Below are 15611 nucleotides of genomic sequence, written 5' to 3'. Positions count from 1 at the left end.
ACATTCTAGGCTCATTGATTTCCAAAACGAAGAAATAATAATTCGTTTGGAATTGAAGCGGAAGTATGGTGCTGACTATCTATAAAAATAATTCACCTCCATACCCCAAGTCAGTCTTCACCAAGACCCCCACTAGTCGACAACTATTGACAACGGAAAATAAATTGTTTCTGGAATCTCTTGGTTATCATGTTGTCCAATCAAGTGTTCAACATTTCCCGAAAACCGCAAAGCAATGAGTCCATACAAAAGGTAGAGTGGCTTACCTACTATCCTTATGTCAAGTCTTTTCGCAACAACGATGTTATTAAAATCAACATCAATCAATCTGATGCCTACGATGCTTTGTACGATAGTCTACTGTTCATTAGTGGAAAAGTTGAGAAGACCAAAGGAGACGGTAAGGTGTCATTCGTAAACAATGCTGGCGCTTCCATATTTCAATCTGCTAGTTATGAGCAGAGTGGTAAGGAATTGAAGATATCAAACACTTGGCCACCTCCGGTTGGACTTTTCCCAACAATACAGGCGTCATCAACACAACTCATCTAACATTCAACATGCTCATACTCATCAAGCATTTTTTAAATATCTTCAACGATTATCAGTGTGTTTCCTACGGTAAACATACCATTCGATTAGTACGAGCTGAAAAGATAGCAACTGTTTCAAAATAGAAGAGACTCCTGCTGCACTAACACCGAAAACGGAAGTTAAATTGAAAATTGAAAATATCGAACTGAAAGTTAAACGACTCTTTCCGCATGATCAAATTATATTGCAACTTTTGAAATCTATCCAAGCAGACCGTTCTCATACCGTTCAGAAAATGGGAACTTCATATGCTGCCTGCTCTCACACAAGGTACAAAAAAAGAAATATGGGCCGAAAGATTTTCTCGTTCCTCGAAAGCCCTCGCTATGTGATTGATGTTTTCAAAAAAATCGTCATTACACTAAGGTCAACAAAGCTCCAACAATATTCAATCATTTGAATATCACCAATATAACACTCACTCTAAACGGTGAAAATTACCCCAAGGAAAATATGCATTTGAATTTTGCAAAAGGGAATTTTTCGCAAGCTCATTTCAACTACTCACAATTTGGTCTCAGCTACAAATTGACTAATCAACATAATCCTCTTCTCACTTCCACCGTCTTACCGGACAAAGCTCTCTTTGTCATCGATTGTTCCAGGAGGGATGAGAGCATCAAAAGTTCCAGTGTTGATGTAAAACTTGAAATCGAAGCATCCGAGCAAAAATTCTATCCTAAAGAAATAGCCATTAGGATTGGAATTCAGTGTAGTAACTTTTTACTGCTGCCAAACACACCATTTTTCTGTTTGAGTAAAGAAGATCGCCGTACCGCCTGTTACTTGGAGCGAAACATTCACGGATTGAGGTATTCCTCTGGTGGCTTTGTGGATATAATCAATTGGATCCTCATGGAAAATCTACAAGGTGTCGATGACATTCATGTGCGAGGACATCAAAAACATGACTTTCTAACTGAAAAATTTCACGAGTTGAATATACCACAAGCGTTGTGAATTTGGAGGGTTATGACAATACAACATGGATGGTTCCCACATTCGACAACAACAAAGGTGTCTCACCCTGCATGCATCACATTCGCAACCGAACCAACTACAATTGCAGTCTCCGAAATGTAGATATTTTATACAAATGGCTTTGTGATATATTACCAAAATAGAAATGTATAATAAATTCCTATTCAAAATCATTTCTTATTTTTTATCTAACCTCACCGCCTTATGATAATATACCCCAAACAAAAAATTGAAAACGTATGCAAAACGGTCGTAAACGCACAAAAAACGATCGAAAACGCACGGAAAACGATCGAAAACGCACGAAAAACGATCAAAAACGAACGAAAAACGATCGAAAACGCACGAAAAACGATCGAAACGCACGAAAAACGATCGAAAATGCACGAAAAACGATCGAAAAACGATCGCACGCAAAACGATCGGAAACGGTTGAAAACGCACGAAAAAACGGTCGAAAACGCACGCAAAACGGTCGAAACTTATGCAAAATAACGTATTTTGAAATATCATTGTCGAATACTTCGCTTCCTCATTGCCCTCACGTTGAGTCCACAACGCGTAACCCCTCGACATTTTTGGGTCTCCTGTTCCTCCTGATGATGCTAACTTGGTTAATAAAGATTCGAGACTTAGCGCCTTTTTGGCATGTTGGAAATGATATATTTTGACGCACCCTGTACACTTCGACGCCATATTTTTTCCTTTTAATGATGTATTTTGAGACATCCAGTGCACAGTCGTATTCCTAACCCTTCATTTTCAAACCGGCAACGCTACATTACTCCATAAACAACCATTTATTTTACACCTGCTTGCGATAGGAACGTGAAACGTCGATACCATCTCCATCTCTCTTTGCCACGATTACGTCACACGCGTCTCTCGCTCGTACACACACATACACATCTTTATATGAAATATTAATTCTTTCCCAAATCTAAATATATTTTCCGATCTTCAACATGATAATGACGATTACAACTTCCCTAACATTCTACGGAAATGAAAAAAATGCGGTCAAGTATATAAAATGAGTCAATTTCGGTCCCGACAAAACTAACGCTATAAATACCCATCATTCGCAGTTACTTTCAATGTCTAACATTGTGTAGAGGCTAAGGACAATGTTTCCACGCAGACGATCCGGGTTCGAATCTCATAACTATAAACTTTTTTAATTAGAATCACGTGACAAGGGGGCCTGAGGGGCGGAGTCCCAAGGGGGCCGATGGGCAGAGTACTAAGGGGGCAGACAGGTGAGCCGGAGTACTAAGGGGTCCCACGCTTGAATCACCACGATACTCGTTCCATCCTGCATCGATGACGTCACACGTTTCCCCCACTCCTGTTTGAACCAAAAATTACAAAAAGTTTAGCTCCATATGAAAATACACGGGAGTAGTTGTTTACAGCTGATTCTCGGCCTCCCCCCATTTTACAGCTGATTCTCGGCTTCCCCCCAGTTTACAGCTGATTCTCGGCCTCCCCCACCACTATGACGTCACGTGGGGTGGATGGCCTAGACCGACTCATGTGACCCTGAGAAATATGTCTGGTGCATGCCACCTTGAAAAATATATATGGTGCATATGACTTTGAAAAATATGTCTGGTGCATAGGTGGTATGTGTACATCACAGATTACAGCCGGTTCTATGACGTATTAATTGCTTTTTTTTTGTTGTTATTTAGTAACATCAAGGCGATGTGACCTTGAAGGGTCTGGTGCATGGATCGTTCAGAATTTTTTTCATATGAGATTTTGTGTGTGTGTGTGTGTGTGTGTGTGTGTGTGTGTGTGTGTGTGTGTGACATAGTGACGTAATTACATTTGATTGGTGTGTGTGTGTGAGAATGCACGGTACAGGGTTTCATCATGTGCTTGTCTATGTACAAACATACGTCTGCATACTTCGAAGATCCTTCAAGTAATAAATGTTCCATCGATGTGAACCCGCCAAGTTAGTAGTGGTGTGACGTCACAGCATCAACCGTTCAACGGTAAGAGAGCGAGATGTTCACTCCACGACGTACGGCTGAGTAATGCGTATTCATCGGTGTGCAGTGAAAGCTGTGACGTAACGCATCGCTCTAGCCTCGCTATCGATGGTGACACGCAGACGGCCGAGGACTGTGCTAACGTCTGCCCTCTCCGAGAGCGCGACGATCACTGCCTGTTGTTGGTATCGACATTCAGTTGGGAGGTGGGCTTGGCTGTGACGTCAGGCATCTCTAGTGGGTAGCGAAGTAGGGTGAACTGAAGAGAGTTAAATAACGTGCATTTGTATAGATAATATTGTAGAATCTCGTGAAGTAATAATCTGAAAATTATCAACTTGAGCTGTGCCAAGGTATGGTTAGGGCGAATTGGATACATATAACAATTGACAGAAATTCTCTCTATTATAGCAAAATTTGATCTCACATTTTCGCTTTGAAACCTCATTGAACTATTGAGGCCCGCGTCGGACTGCAAAGTTAAAGGTTATAAAATAATTGGAGATAAGTAATGAGAAGAGTTCATTGCATGTATTCAAATGATTCAACATGAAACAAACCAATGAAGCACAAGTCATAAGAAATGAGAGTTCAGAGAGTGGATTCTTGTTGCTTGTAACTATCCAATGGAATTTAAGATCTGAATCTTGTGCAATGTTATATTTATGATGACGAATGAAAGAACAGTTATTATTCAGGTCTATTTTATGTTTCTTCGATTGACGACTTGTTTATTTTGTGGAAATTCATGTTCACTGAGGATACACTACAAAAACACACTTTTGTCTATTTTCCACTATATTACATTTAAATGTAACCAGTTAGTTTTGAAAATGTTATAATAGCCGAAACCGGTCAACAATAAAGAAATATAGTGGAAAATTGACAAAAGTGTGTTTTTGTAGTGTATCCTCTATTTTATGTACGGAAAACACTGAAGAGAGTGAAATTGAATTACACAATACATATTCAACAACTGATTCCTTTATCTCTCATATTTTTTATGATTATACTCCATGTAGCAGTATTAAATGCATTTTTAACATCGAGCAATACTGTGGTAGCCCATTTCTGTCGCCCTTCGTCGGTGGCACTCAAGACCCATCTTACAGCGTCTACTGCGGAACCCAAATTGTCGTTGTGACAGCCCTTCACATTCGTTAAGATCTCTCTCTATTCTAGCTTTCAGCATTTGTTCGTATAGCTTTGACATGGTATCCACTAAGCATATTGGTGTATATTTACTTTTCACCTCATTAGGTGATCCCTTTGGTAATAATATTACGTTCGCCTTTCTAGACGCTATCGGAAAGCTTTGTGTCTCTAGTAAGTTATTGTAAATATTCAAAAATACTTCTGGGATAATGGTCAATGCTTCCTTTACTACCTCCGTAATAATTCCGTCTGGGCCCGAAGCTTTTACTACCTTCATCTTTTCGGCTGCTGCTTTCAGCTCTTCTTCTGTGAATTTTTCTTCTTCTGCTACATGTGTCTGTTCTTCTCTGTTTCATCCATCAACCTTTTCGGGAAATAGTTTTCTTGTTATTTCTAGTTTCTGAGCGGTCGTTAGGTCATACTGTACTGAGACCTGTTTTATGTTTTTGGTAACAATTTTGTAACCCAGTCCGTACGGGTCCTCCTGTAGTTGATCGCATACCTCTTTCCATTTGGTGCGTTTTGATTGTTTAATAGCACTTCTTAGTGTTTTTTTACTTTCTTTGTATTCACTTTCCATATTCTCAACTTCTTCTTCTCTTCCGTTCCCTCTGGCTCTAGCTCTAATCGCCCTTCTTCGCCTATTATTACATTCCCGCCATTTGGTATTAATTTCGTCGGTCCACCAGTACGGTTGTGGATTCCCCCTACTATCCGTAACCATAGCAAAATCCTGGGCCATCTTGATTCTTTCCGTCAGTGCGCTACAGTTGTCTATCTCCGTTTCTTGAGAGACTACGAGTAGTGCTTCTTTGAAGATTTGTTTGTGTAATTTACTCGTGTGTAATTTAAATATGTTATTTTTTCTCGCATACGGTCTTATATCAATTGTGAATACTATGTATCTATGCAGACTTAGAGATTCTTCCTCTTCCACAACCTTCCATCCCTGGATTTTGTCACTCAGCTTATGGGAAGTGCATGTGATGTCTATAAATGACTTACTCCTTCCTCTCACAAAAGTAGGTGTGATTCCGTCATTTTTCACTCCCATGTCCAATGATGCCAGCCATTCCTCCATATATCTTCCTCTTTCGTCAGTTCTATCAGATCCCCATAATGTTGATTTGGCGTTAAAATCGCCCAGGACGATACTTTCTTTACCTTCTTTCCTTATTCTCATCATAATTTCATCCACTAGAGTTTTATATTCTTTCTCACTTATATTAGGAAGATATATATTCTTCGTAACCAAGTTACGGGCCCTCGAAGTTACAAAATGAAAAATGTTTTTCTTTGATAACTTTTCAAGTGAATATTCAAAATCATTCAAATTTTGGTAATTGACTGAACAAATGAATTCCTTCGATGAGCTTTCATGCAGGAGTCAGTTGTTTTGCTACAAAGTCAGGAACGGACTACCCCCGATGGTCCACACACCAAAACTTTGAAATGACAGATATTTTTCAATATTTTTCAACAAATTAAGGTTACTTGGACAATTTTATGAATAAAAGTACTCGTGTGGAAAGTCGATCGGAGCAACGAGTCTTGATAAAAATGTAGTTTCACTCGACGACATCAAACCCGCTCGTCCACCATTATTTGAACTGAATAATTATCAAAGCAGAAATAATAATGATTACGTTAATTCAACAACATTTATCCTGAGATGTCTACCATTATTCGAAAATATTAGTTTTTAAGGAAAATGGAAATGATAGGTAAAATGTTCATAACGAATTTTTATAATGAAAACACGTTTAACTAACGAAACTCAAGAGCCTCAAGAGCAAACAGAAATGAAAAATCCGCTACAGAAACTGCTCGATATGACCACCTTCTCTCTCTATACATTTTCTTAGTCTGCGAAGACACCCTCTCTGTACTTGAAATAGCATTCCAGGGTCGTTTCGTATGGCTTCACAATGTAATGTTATTCTATTCAACAATGCATCTCTTGTGTGAATAGGTGTAGCATAAACAAGGCTTTTTAGATGCCCCCACAGAAAAAATCCAATGGATTTAAATCCGGAGACCGCGATGGCCATGAATATGGCCCACCTCTACCAATCCATCTATTGTGGAAAATATGGTTCAGATGGTCACGCACAATCAAACTAAAATGAGGAGGAGCGCCATCATGCATAAACCACATATCTCTTCGGGTTTGCAATGGAACATGTTCCAAAAGTCCATTCAAATCGTTCTGAATGAACTCCAAATAACGTTCTCCATTCAATCGGTCCTGTAGAACGAATGGTCCTAGAAGATGGTTTCCTATGATACCAGCCCAAACATTCACGTTGAATTTCCGTTGGTGTTTGGTTTGCAATATCCCATGGGGATTTTCTTCGGACCATATATGGAGATTATGAGAGTTGATAACTCCATCTCTACTGAAACCTGCTTCATCAGTGAATAAAACTCGATTAATAAAAGTCATATCCTCTCTTTGCCTATCCATGAACCAATTGGCATATTCCAGTCGTGCTGGAAAATCTTGAGGTGTCATGGCATGTACCTTCTGGATGTGAAATGGGTGGAGCAGTTGTTCCCTAATTATTCTATGAATAGTGGACTTGGATGTATGGAACTGTTCTGATAGATTTCTGATTCTCATTGAAGGATCATCAGCGACGGCTTCCAAAATATTTTCCTCCAATACAACGGTACGTACAGTCCTAGGAGCGCCCTCACCACCTCGTTTTGGCAAAACTGTACCTACAATAATATCGAAATAAACAACGTGCTCAAATTAATTATCAATTATTACATACCTGTCTCCCTCAAGCTGCGATCGACACGCTCGAATGTTTCTCTTGACGGTACCGTTCGATTGGGAAAATGCTCGGAATACAGACGACGAGCTTCTGCAGCATTACAAAATGCTCGTCCATAAAATACAAGCATATCTACATATTCATTGAATGTAAACTGTTCGGCCATATCAAAAAAATTCAAAATATCCTATAGAATATTGACACTACAATGATAGTCATATGACAACGCACCACTCAACAAAACAAAATCGCATTCCAGTTTCTCATTTTTTATCAAAACTTTCTAAAAGGTTTTTTTGTCAACATCTGTGAAAGAAATGGAACATAATTATTCCCTGGATATTTTTCACCTGATCATGTGCAGCCGTTTTTGTAGTTCATTCGTTTGCTTTTTATTAGTATAGTAAATATTTTTTCCGATGTGCGTTTTTTCAGCTAAATTTAGATTCGTGTTAAAGAATTTCTCCCATGAAATTATAATTATCAGTGAAACTCCTCAACAGTTTAGCTGTGAAGAAGAATTTGAAACATTCGAATGTTGAGTTTCATGAGATTAAGATAACTGATCAACACAAAACGTGATTATTCCACACGTATTATGTACATACAAAATATGGAATGAATTCGATATTTCATAGTAGAGTAGCTTGTTAGTTTAAAAACACCACGAATCTACAGAACTTGATATTTCTTTTGAAAAAATATCTGCTATCACAATTGTGACTTAAACTTCCATATAGGTACTGTACTTTTTGTTTACGACTTCATTTTAGCATACTTTGTATTATTCCTGTTATAAATGTTGTTGAATTAACGTTATGAATTAACGTTATCATTATTATAATGAATTAACGTTATCATTATAATGAATTATAATGAATTATAATTATTATAATGAATTAACGTTATCATTATTATTTCTGCTTTGATAATTATTCATTTCAAATAATGGTGGACGAGCGGGTTTGATGTCGTCGAGTAGAACTACATTTTTATCAAGACTCGTTGCTCCGATCGACTTTCCATACGAGTACTTTTATTCATAAAATTGTCCAAGTAACCTTATTTTGTTGAAAAATATCTGTCATTTCAAAGTTTTGGGGTGTGGACCATCGGGGGTAGTCCGTTCCTGACTTTGTAGCAAAACAACTGACTCCTGCATGAAAGCTCATCGACGGAATTCATTTGTTTAGTCAATTACCAAAATTTGGATGATTTTGAATATTCACTTGAAAAGTTATCAAAGAAAAACATTTTTCATTTTGTAACTTCGAGGGCCCGTAACTTGGTTACGAAGACTTTTAGGAAAAAAAGTTATATGAAGTACTGGTGATATTTTGACCCCATCTATACATTCCCGAGAGGAAAAGAGGAAGTTCAGGGACACCCTGTATATATATATATATATATATATATATATATATATATATATATATATATATATATATATATATATATATATATATATATATATATATTTATGTTATAAATTGTCCACTTTTCGAAGTCGACCTTTATATATCCTTTGTAGGCTTGATGGGACAATATTCCGATATTTTCGTTTCTACAAAACATTGCCGCATCCTCATTCTTATCTACCACGAGTCTCTGTTTCCTAGTTATTGCCTTGTTAGGTTCTTGTATAAACACCACGTCAGCTTTCAGTCGTTCTGCCATTGCATATACTGCATCTTGTGCTGCTCGTCCTCTTCCAATATTAATTTGAAGTATTCCTATTCCTTCTCGCTCCTCTCTTTTCCATTGGCCTCCTTTTTTCCTGTTTTTTTCTTCAGCATTCACCAGCCTTCTATAGTTCGGGCATCTCATCTGGTCCGCCCTGTAACCCTCAGTCATGCGGGTAGTGCAATGACTTCCATTTATACACTCTTTATCTATATGCCCCTCTTGCGCGCAATTGAGGCACTTTTTAGTATTATCTTCACCTTTGCACTCTTCTTTCCTATACCCGAATTCCAGGTATCTGAAACATCACGTGATGTTAATCCTCTCTCTCTCACTTTGCAAGGGGCCCATCCAATTCAATAGTTCCATTCTTAGCTAGTTCTCTCGCAGTGCTCCTGTCCACTGATAACATTGCGTTTTGATTTCCGACCATATTCGGCTTAATCGATATTATTTTAACGTCTTCCTCTTTGCCTCCGCGAACTACCCTAAGGATCGCTTCTTTTACGTTGTGTTCATTCATGTCTGCCTCAATGTCGAAGATATGTATGATCGTATCCCTCTTCGTGTATTCTACCCTCGCGTTCATATTTCCGTTTTCTATCTCCTCTTTGAGCGTTTTTGCTTTGTCCTTTCCCCCTTTCACTTCTAATAGGATGTCTCCTTTACTTGTTTTTTTGATATTTTTAATTTCCACTCCTGTTCTTTTAATATTGGTATTGCTTCTCAATTCCTTTAACGCCTCTGCATAGTTTTTACCACTTGTCTTCACAATTACTTTTCGTGTCCCATTTTTTGTCCGTTCTATTTTCGCTGTGTTTTTTTGTCTACTGTTATACACTATTACGTTTGTTTTCGTGCCTTGAAAGGCACTTTCCGCGAATTTTTGGAGATATTCCTCGTTTAGACTTTCCGTTGTCATTATCCCTAGTTTTTCATCGTAATTCTGTGGTAATATATGTTGTCTAAGGCACTTGATACCTTCGTATGTCTGTTCTGTCAAGCTCATTCCTCCTGCTTCACCTGTAGTTATTGGTATGACGTATAGTGCACTAGTAACTTCCCTTGTTCCTTTGCTCGTTATCATTTTTGTCGTCTTTTTAATGTTTTCAATTCCAGTTATCTCCTAAGAGAGGAGGTCTTTAATGTCTGGGTATCTGACTGATACCTCGTCTAATATCCTCCCTTCGTTTTTTATTTTTGGGTCTATAAGTAAGACAAGATCATACTTTCTCTCTTCATTGATTTCCTTCATGTCGAAGGTTACTCTAGTTCTTTTGAATGCACTCTCTTCTCATTGGAGATCGATTATTTCCCTTAGATCCTTCCAGGCTACAATGTTCTCAGACCCCTCAAGGTGATCTCTTCTTATGGTCTCCTCGTCTACTTGTGTGGAGATGGTTTTCTTCATAATTTGGTTCTTAACTTGTGTGCTCCTGCTCTCGCTTCTTCCATCCATTGCGTGCTCCATCTTCCTTCTCTTATCCTGACTAGATTATCTTTCTGCTTTATTCGCTGTTTTGATTAATATCCTTGTTACCTCCTTCATCTCTTTTTTGGTGTTAGGATGTTCCTTCACCAATCTGGCCAGTTTCCTGATCTCCCCGATGATGGTGGTTAGGCATCTGTTCTCGTCTCGTCTAGTTCGTCTCCATCTACGTCCTGCTTTTTGTTCTTAGTGGGCGGACTGCTCCGCTTTCTCTTGCCTCTTTTCGGGGATCTGAGGAGGGTATCCAGAAATCCCTTGTCCTCCCAATCTTGGTCGTTATCCGAGCCAAGAATTTGTGCTGTCTCCCTTCTGCGTTTTCGTCGTGCTCTCTGTTTTGCTGTCTATCCTCACCACTTTGATCAGCGACGGGGGTCACCCCTATTAACTCTTCCCACGACGTCCTCAGCGGGGAGAATTTCGGATCCTTGGATGTTGATTCCTCTTGTTCACGAGTACTCTGCACCAATGTTATCGGCGATCTCAGGACCTTGCCTCTTCTCCCAAACATAGCCTTTTCCTCTTCTAACTCCCATTCCCCTACTATCCCTTACCTTCCCCCGGCTTCGCTTCAGTTCCCTCAACCGACTTGTCATCCTGCGTTTTTTGAAAATTTTTTGGTCATCCATAATAGTTCCCATGAATAGCTGGGGAAATTTCAGGTCCACCGCTGCAAAGCCCCGCATGCAGGGGTAAGGCTCAGTCCCCTCTGGGTCGCCATTTCCAGGAGGTATCGCTAGAGACACACTTACTCACCTCTGTGCCACGCATCCCCTCAGCACGATGGTGCTACACCTTGGGATTGGGGGACGCGGTAGTCTCCCTCTCGCTCCGCCCCTGGTTTCGGAGGGAGCAGAAGGAAGACTGGAAGAGAAGAGGTTGCAGCCGCCTCCCTGCATCCTATAGTAAGAAACTGAATGACTTCTTGCCCTCGGATACCCTAATAGCGTCGGGGTCGGAAGAGAACAAGAGTTGTCCAAGGAAGGCCGATAGGATAGAAGAGGAGTTATCTTACCCAGACAAGTTGAAAAGGGGTAAGATAGGCCAGAGAACTCCCATGGTCCGCCGTCCCTGCACACCAGATGTGTGTCTCCAGAAGGTTTTTAATCGAGGATTCCCCCTCTAAATCCGTTGAGTTCTGTAAAAGACAGGTCCGCTACGAGTAGGCACTCAACGATCTTGCCGATGAAGAGGCTATTTGCTTCGCATCACATCGACCTGGAAAAGGAAAGTATTGCTACTTTCCCCGGCGCCCTCACCTTTTTTATTCGGGCGGTGAGACCGCTCAGGTCCCTAGGACTCAACCCAACCTTACCTAACATAACCTAACATAACATACCCTAACCTAACCTAACCTTACGTAACCTAATCTAACCTAACCTGACCTAACCATTCTGAAGAGACATTTTCACGAATAAATGCTCATAAGTCCGGAACTTGACTAGCTAGCTATATGCATGATATACATAGTAAAAAGGAAATTTTTACCAGTTTTTTCGAATTTTTAATCATACACATGGTGTTCTAACATCTAGAGGGCGCTGCGTACGCTGTCATTATTTATTTGAAATTGCCCTAACTTTTTTGACAGTAACCTTTTGGTACTTTTCATGAAAAAAACTTGATTCCTACACCGTTTCCAAGTAAAAAAGATAAACCTCCTCAACAACACTGGAAGTGATCGTTTTCGAGATATTTACAATTTTTTATATCGATGCATATTACTTAGCTCCTAGGGCGCTAAGTGAAGTTGCTGAGAACATTACAAAAATTAAGTATGTGGTGGATCTCGTCAAAATAAACAACTTTTTTCTATAAAATATTTAACAAAGAATGATTCGTTTTCGAAATACAGATTGTTGAAATTTTTCAAAACATGGTAGGTTTTTGCCATAAGTTTTTTGCAATTTCAGTTATTTCCATCAAACTTTATACGCAGTATACCCGTACATACTCCTTCTAAACTGAGTTATCGAACTACTTTTTCAATCCAAATTTGAAAAATTTGTCAGGTTTAATTGTTCAATTAGAAAGTGCTACATTTCAGAGTTTGTAAAAAAACAATTCGGAGAAGTACTATGTTATTCATTAGGAAAATAAACATAAAAATTGAACGAAACAACTATTACAAAAACTGTTCAAAGTGACGACCCCCAACAGTAATACAAGCTTCTGCTCTCCTCATCAAAGAATTCCGCACCCGAGGAAAAAATGCCAGGAGTGTTTCTTACCGTTTCGCAGCAAACTATGATGCGATCCCTCAACATTTCTTCGTTTTCAATGGGGCTAGCATAAACTAGTGATTTTAGGTGTCCCCAAAAGAAAAAATCGACGGGATTGAGGTCCGGTGACCTCGAAGGCAAATGCTCAGTGCCTCCTCTTCCTATCCATCGTTGGAGATATGCTACGTCTATAAAAGTTCTTGCTATCACGCTAAAATGAGCAGGAGCTCCATCGTGCATAAACCAAGAGTGATTTCGGAGACTAATAGGAACATCTTCCATAAGTTGAGAAAGCTCGTGTTTCAAAAAATGTAGGCAAGCATCTTCATTCAAACGTAAAGGGAGAAAATAGGGCCCAATTAAATAATCCCCAATTATGCCTACCCATACATTGAAAGAGAATCTGTCTTGGAAATGAGTTTGCGTTATCGCATGTGGGTTATCTTTCGCCCAGATGTAGTTGTTATGGAAGTTCATGATACCATTTCTTGAAAAATTAGCCTCGATAAAATTTGCGGATGTTGTTCGACTTTTCTTTGAAGCCATTGAGCAAATTCGATACGTGGTTAAAAATCTCGTAGCGTGAGTGCCTGGACACGCTGAATATGATAAGGATATAATTGCTGTTCCTTTAAAATTTTGTGAACTGTTATGTGACTCACATTTGAAGTTTGACTAATTTTTCCTGTACTTGTCTCTGAATATTCACTAATTTCTTCGAGAACCGCCTCCTTCAATTCTACAGTTCTTGTAGTCTGTGGCCGTCCTACTGCAGAATTTGTTTCAAAGCTTCCAGATTCGGAAAGTCGCCGAAAAGGATGCGCAAATGTCGCTGCACAAGGAGTCACGCGTTGGGGATACCTTTCCTGATAGATGCATCTGGCCTCGCAAAAAACTATATAAGCCATTTCAGCATTCGTAAGTCGGGCATGGTACTAAAAAATCACTCTATGAACTCAGAACTGTGAATTTGTCAATTGATAGTACAAAATGTGACAGCGAACTTCAATTTTTATAAACAAACTTTCATATCCTATTCGATTTAATTAACTTAATTTGCAAGCGGAGAGTGACAAAAATTATTGAAATTAAATTTGGCTATAAAGTAATATGCATCGATATAAATAATTATAAATACCTCGAAAACGATCACCTCCAGCGTTATTGAGGAGGTGTACCTTTTTCACTTGGAAAAAGTGTGGGAAGTAGGTTTTTTTTTGAAAAGTACCAAAAGTTTACTGTCAAAAAAGTTAGGGCAATTTGAAATAAATAATCACAGCATACGCAGCGCCCTCTAGATGTTACATGAAAATTAATACTAAATTATCATTTCCCACGTCATAAAAACCCGGGTACCGAATTTCGTGCAAATTACCTATTTTTTGCAAGTCATTTTCAAAAAGCGAATACAAAAATTCAATTTCAACAGCCCGTATCTCCGAAACGAAGCATTTTCAGACACAAGTTCATATAGATTTTTTTTCTTAAAACTGTCTCAGGAATACGTCACTTGAATATTTCAACGTACTTATATTACACCCTGTATATCCATATTTTTTCTGATTACTCAAATATCATATTTCACAATGTTTCGAAACTTTCTCATAACATACCTCTTTCAATAAAATGTTCAACTAATATCTAATGGTGATTGGGAAACATTTTATTGTGAGATTTGAAAAACTTTTCAGAAGTCTTGTTGATTTCTACACCACTTTGTAAAATTTTTGTGCTGAAATTATTGTTCGTAGTTTTAGTTTGAAAAAAATGTTTCAACTACTATCTACACCTGAAATACAAAAGGCTATTAGGATTTCATATTTTAATCTTTTTTTGTTGTGTTCACAATGTTGGCTAACGCTGAAAGCGATTTGAGTTGTAAAATCACATTTTCTGAAATATTTCCATATAAAGTGTGTACATCTTACGAATATTGGTAAGATAATTACAATATACAATGAAAAACTCACTTTCCCCAAATTATCCTTAGTACTTTCCACTTTGGACAAACAACTACACACATTCGGAAAAAACCGCGAACAAATTGCATTTCAATATTTCTTAACAACAGGAAGTTACTTGAGATAACGCGACAGCCTACGGAATTATCATCAAATTGAATGAACGTAATAAATATTGCAGATACAGTTTAGTTAAATGGTTCTGTGTAAATATATATTGGCAGGCATCAGGATAATGTATGAAACTTAGTTTTGAAATTGTGATGACACAAATTGATTAATAGATAAATGAGCCGCAAACGTTTACCTACAGCTGTTTAACTCCGCGTCGCACAAATTATTGTTTTTTTATATTTTATACAATTATACTTTAAATTGTCTGGATTTTTTATCCTTGACCTGAGGAAATTCCGTTTCTGGTTCCTATCATATATGGCATACCACCTTTCTGTTACAAACGTTATTACTATTTTTAAAATGTATTTTGAAATAGTAAGTCACTTCGTATATGCTTGAAAAATATATAACGATAAAAACAATTTTATTTTTCGAAGCGGTAGCCGTTTCAACACATTGAAATTTTGTGAAATTTTTCATGCGTTTTTCATGGCAAAAATCGACGGTTCATCGCGCTATATTTCCCATGTTTTTTGAAAAATTTTTTCGTGAGAATTCTGCATTATTTTCCGTGACGCGTTACAATGCAAATTATATGGGTTTTGTAAAAAATAGGGGGTTTAAAATTG

At 38.3% G+C, this 15611-nt stretch overlaps 1 protein-coding gene across 2 annotated transcripts in view; it reads right to left on the bottom strand.

Annotated features, from left to right (window-relative positions):
* LOC111510307 (sodium channel protein Nach) overlaps window positions 1-15348 on the bottom strand; it is a 260847-nt gene extending 245499 nt beyond the window's left edge. Inside the window, exon 1 of one of the 2 annotated variants that reach the window (XM_074186568.1) lies at window positions 14875-15348. In XM_074186568.1, the coding sequence (XP_074042669.1) occupies window positions 14875-14954 (80 nt within the window). In that variant the 5' untranslated portion in view covers window positions 14955-15348. The remainder of the gene's footprint in view (window positions 1-14874) is intronic. The other variant, XM_074186573.1, reaches the window with a different exon arrangement.
* Between the last annotated feature and the right edge of the window lie 263 nt (window positions 15349-15611).

The sequence above is a fragment of the Leptinotarsa decemlineata genome, unplaced genomic scaffold (genome assembly GCF_025532065.1).
Source record: "Leptinotarsa decemlineata unplaced genomic scaffold, Ldec_3_MD MMD2_P_RNA_scaffold_10, whole genome shotgun sequence".
In the NCBI taxonomy this organism is placed as follows: Eukaryota; Metazoa; Arthropoda; class Insecta; order Coleoptera; family Chrysomelidae; genus Leptinotarsa; species Leptinotarsa decemlineata.
Note: the sequence above shows the minus strand (reverse complement) of the source record. Positions and strands in the feature narration are given on the sequence as shown.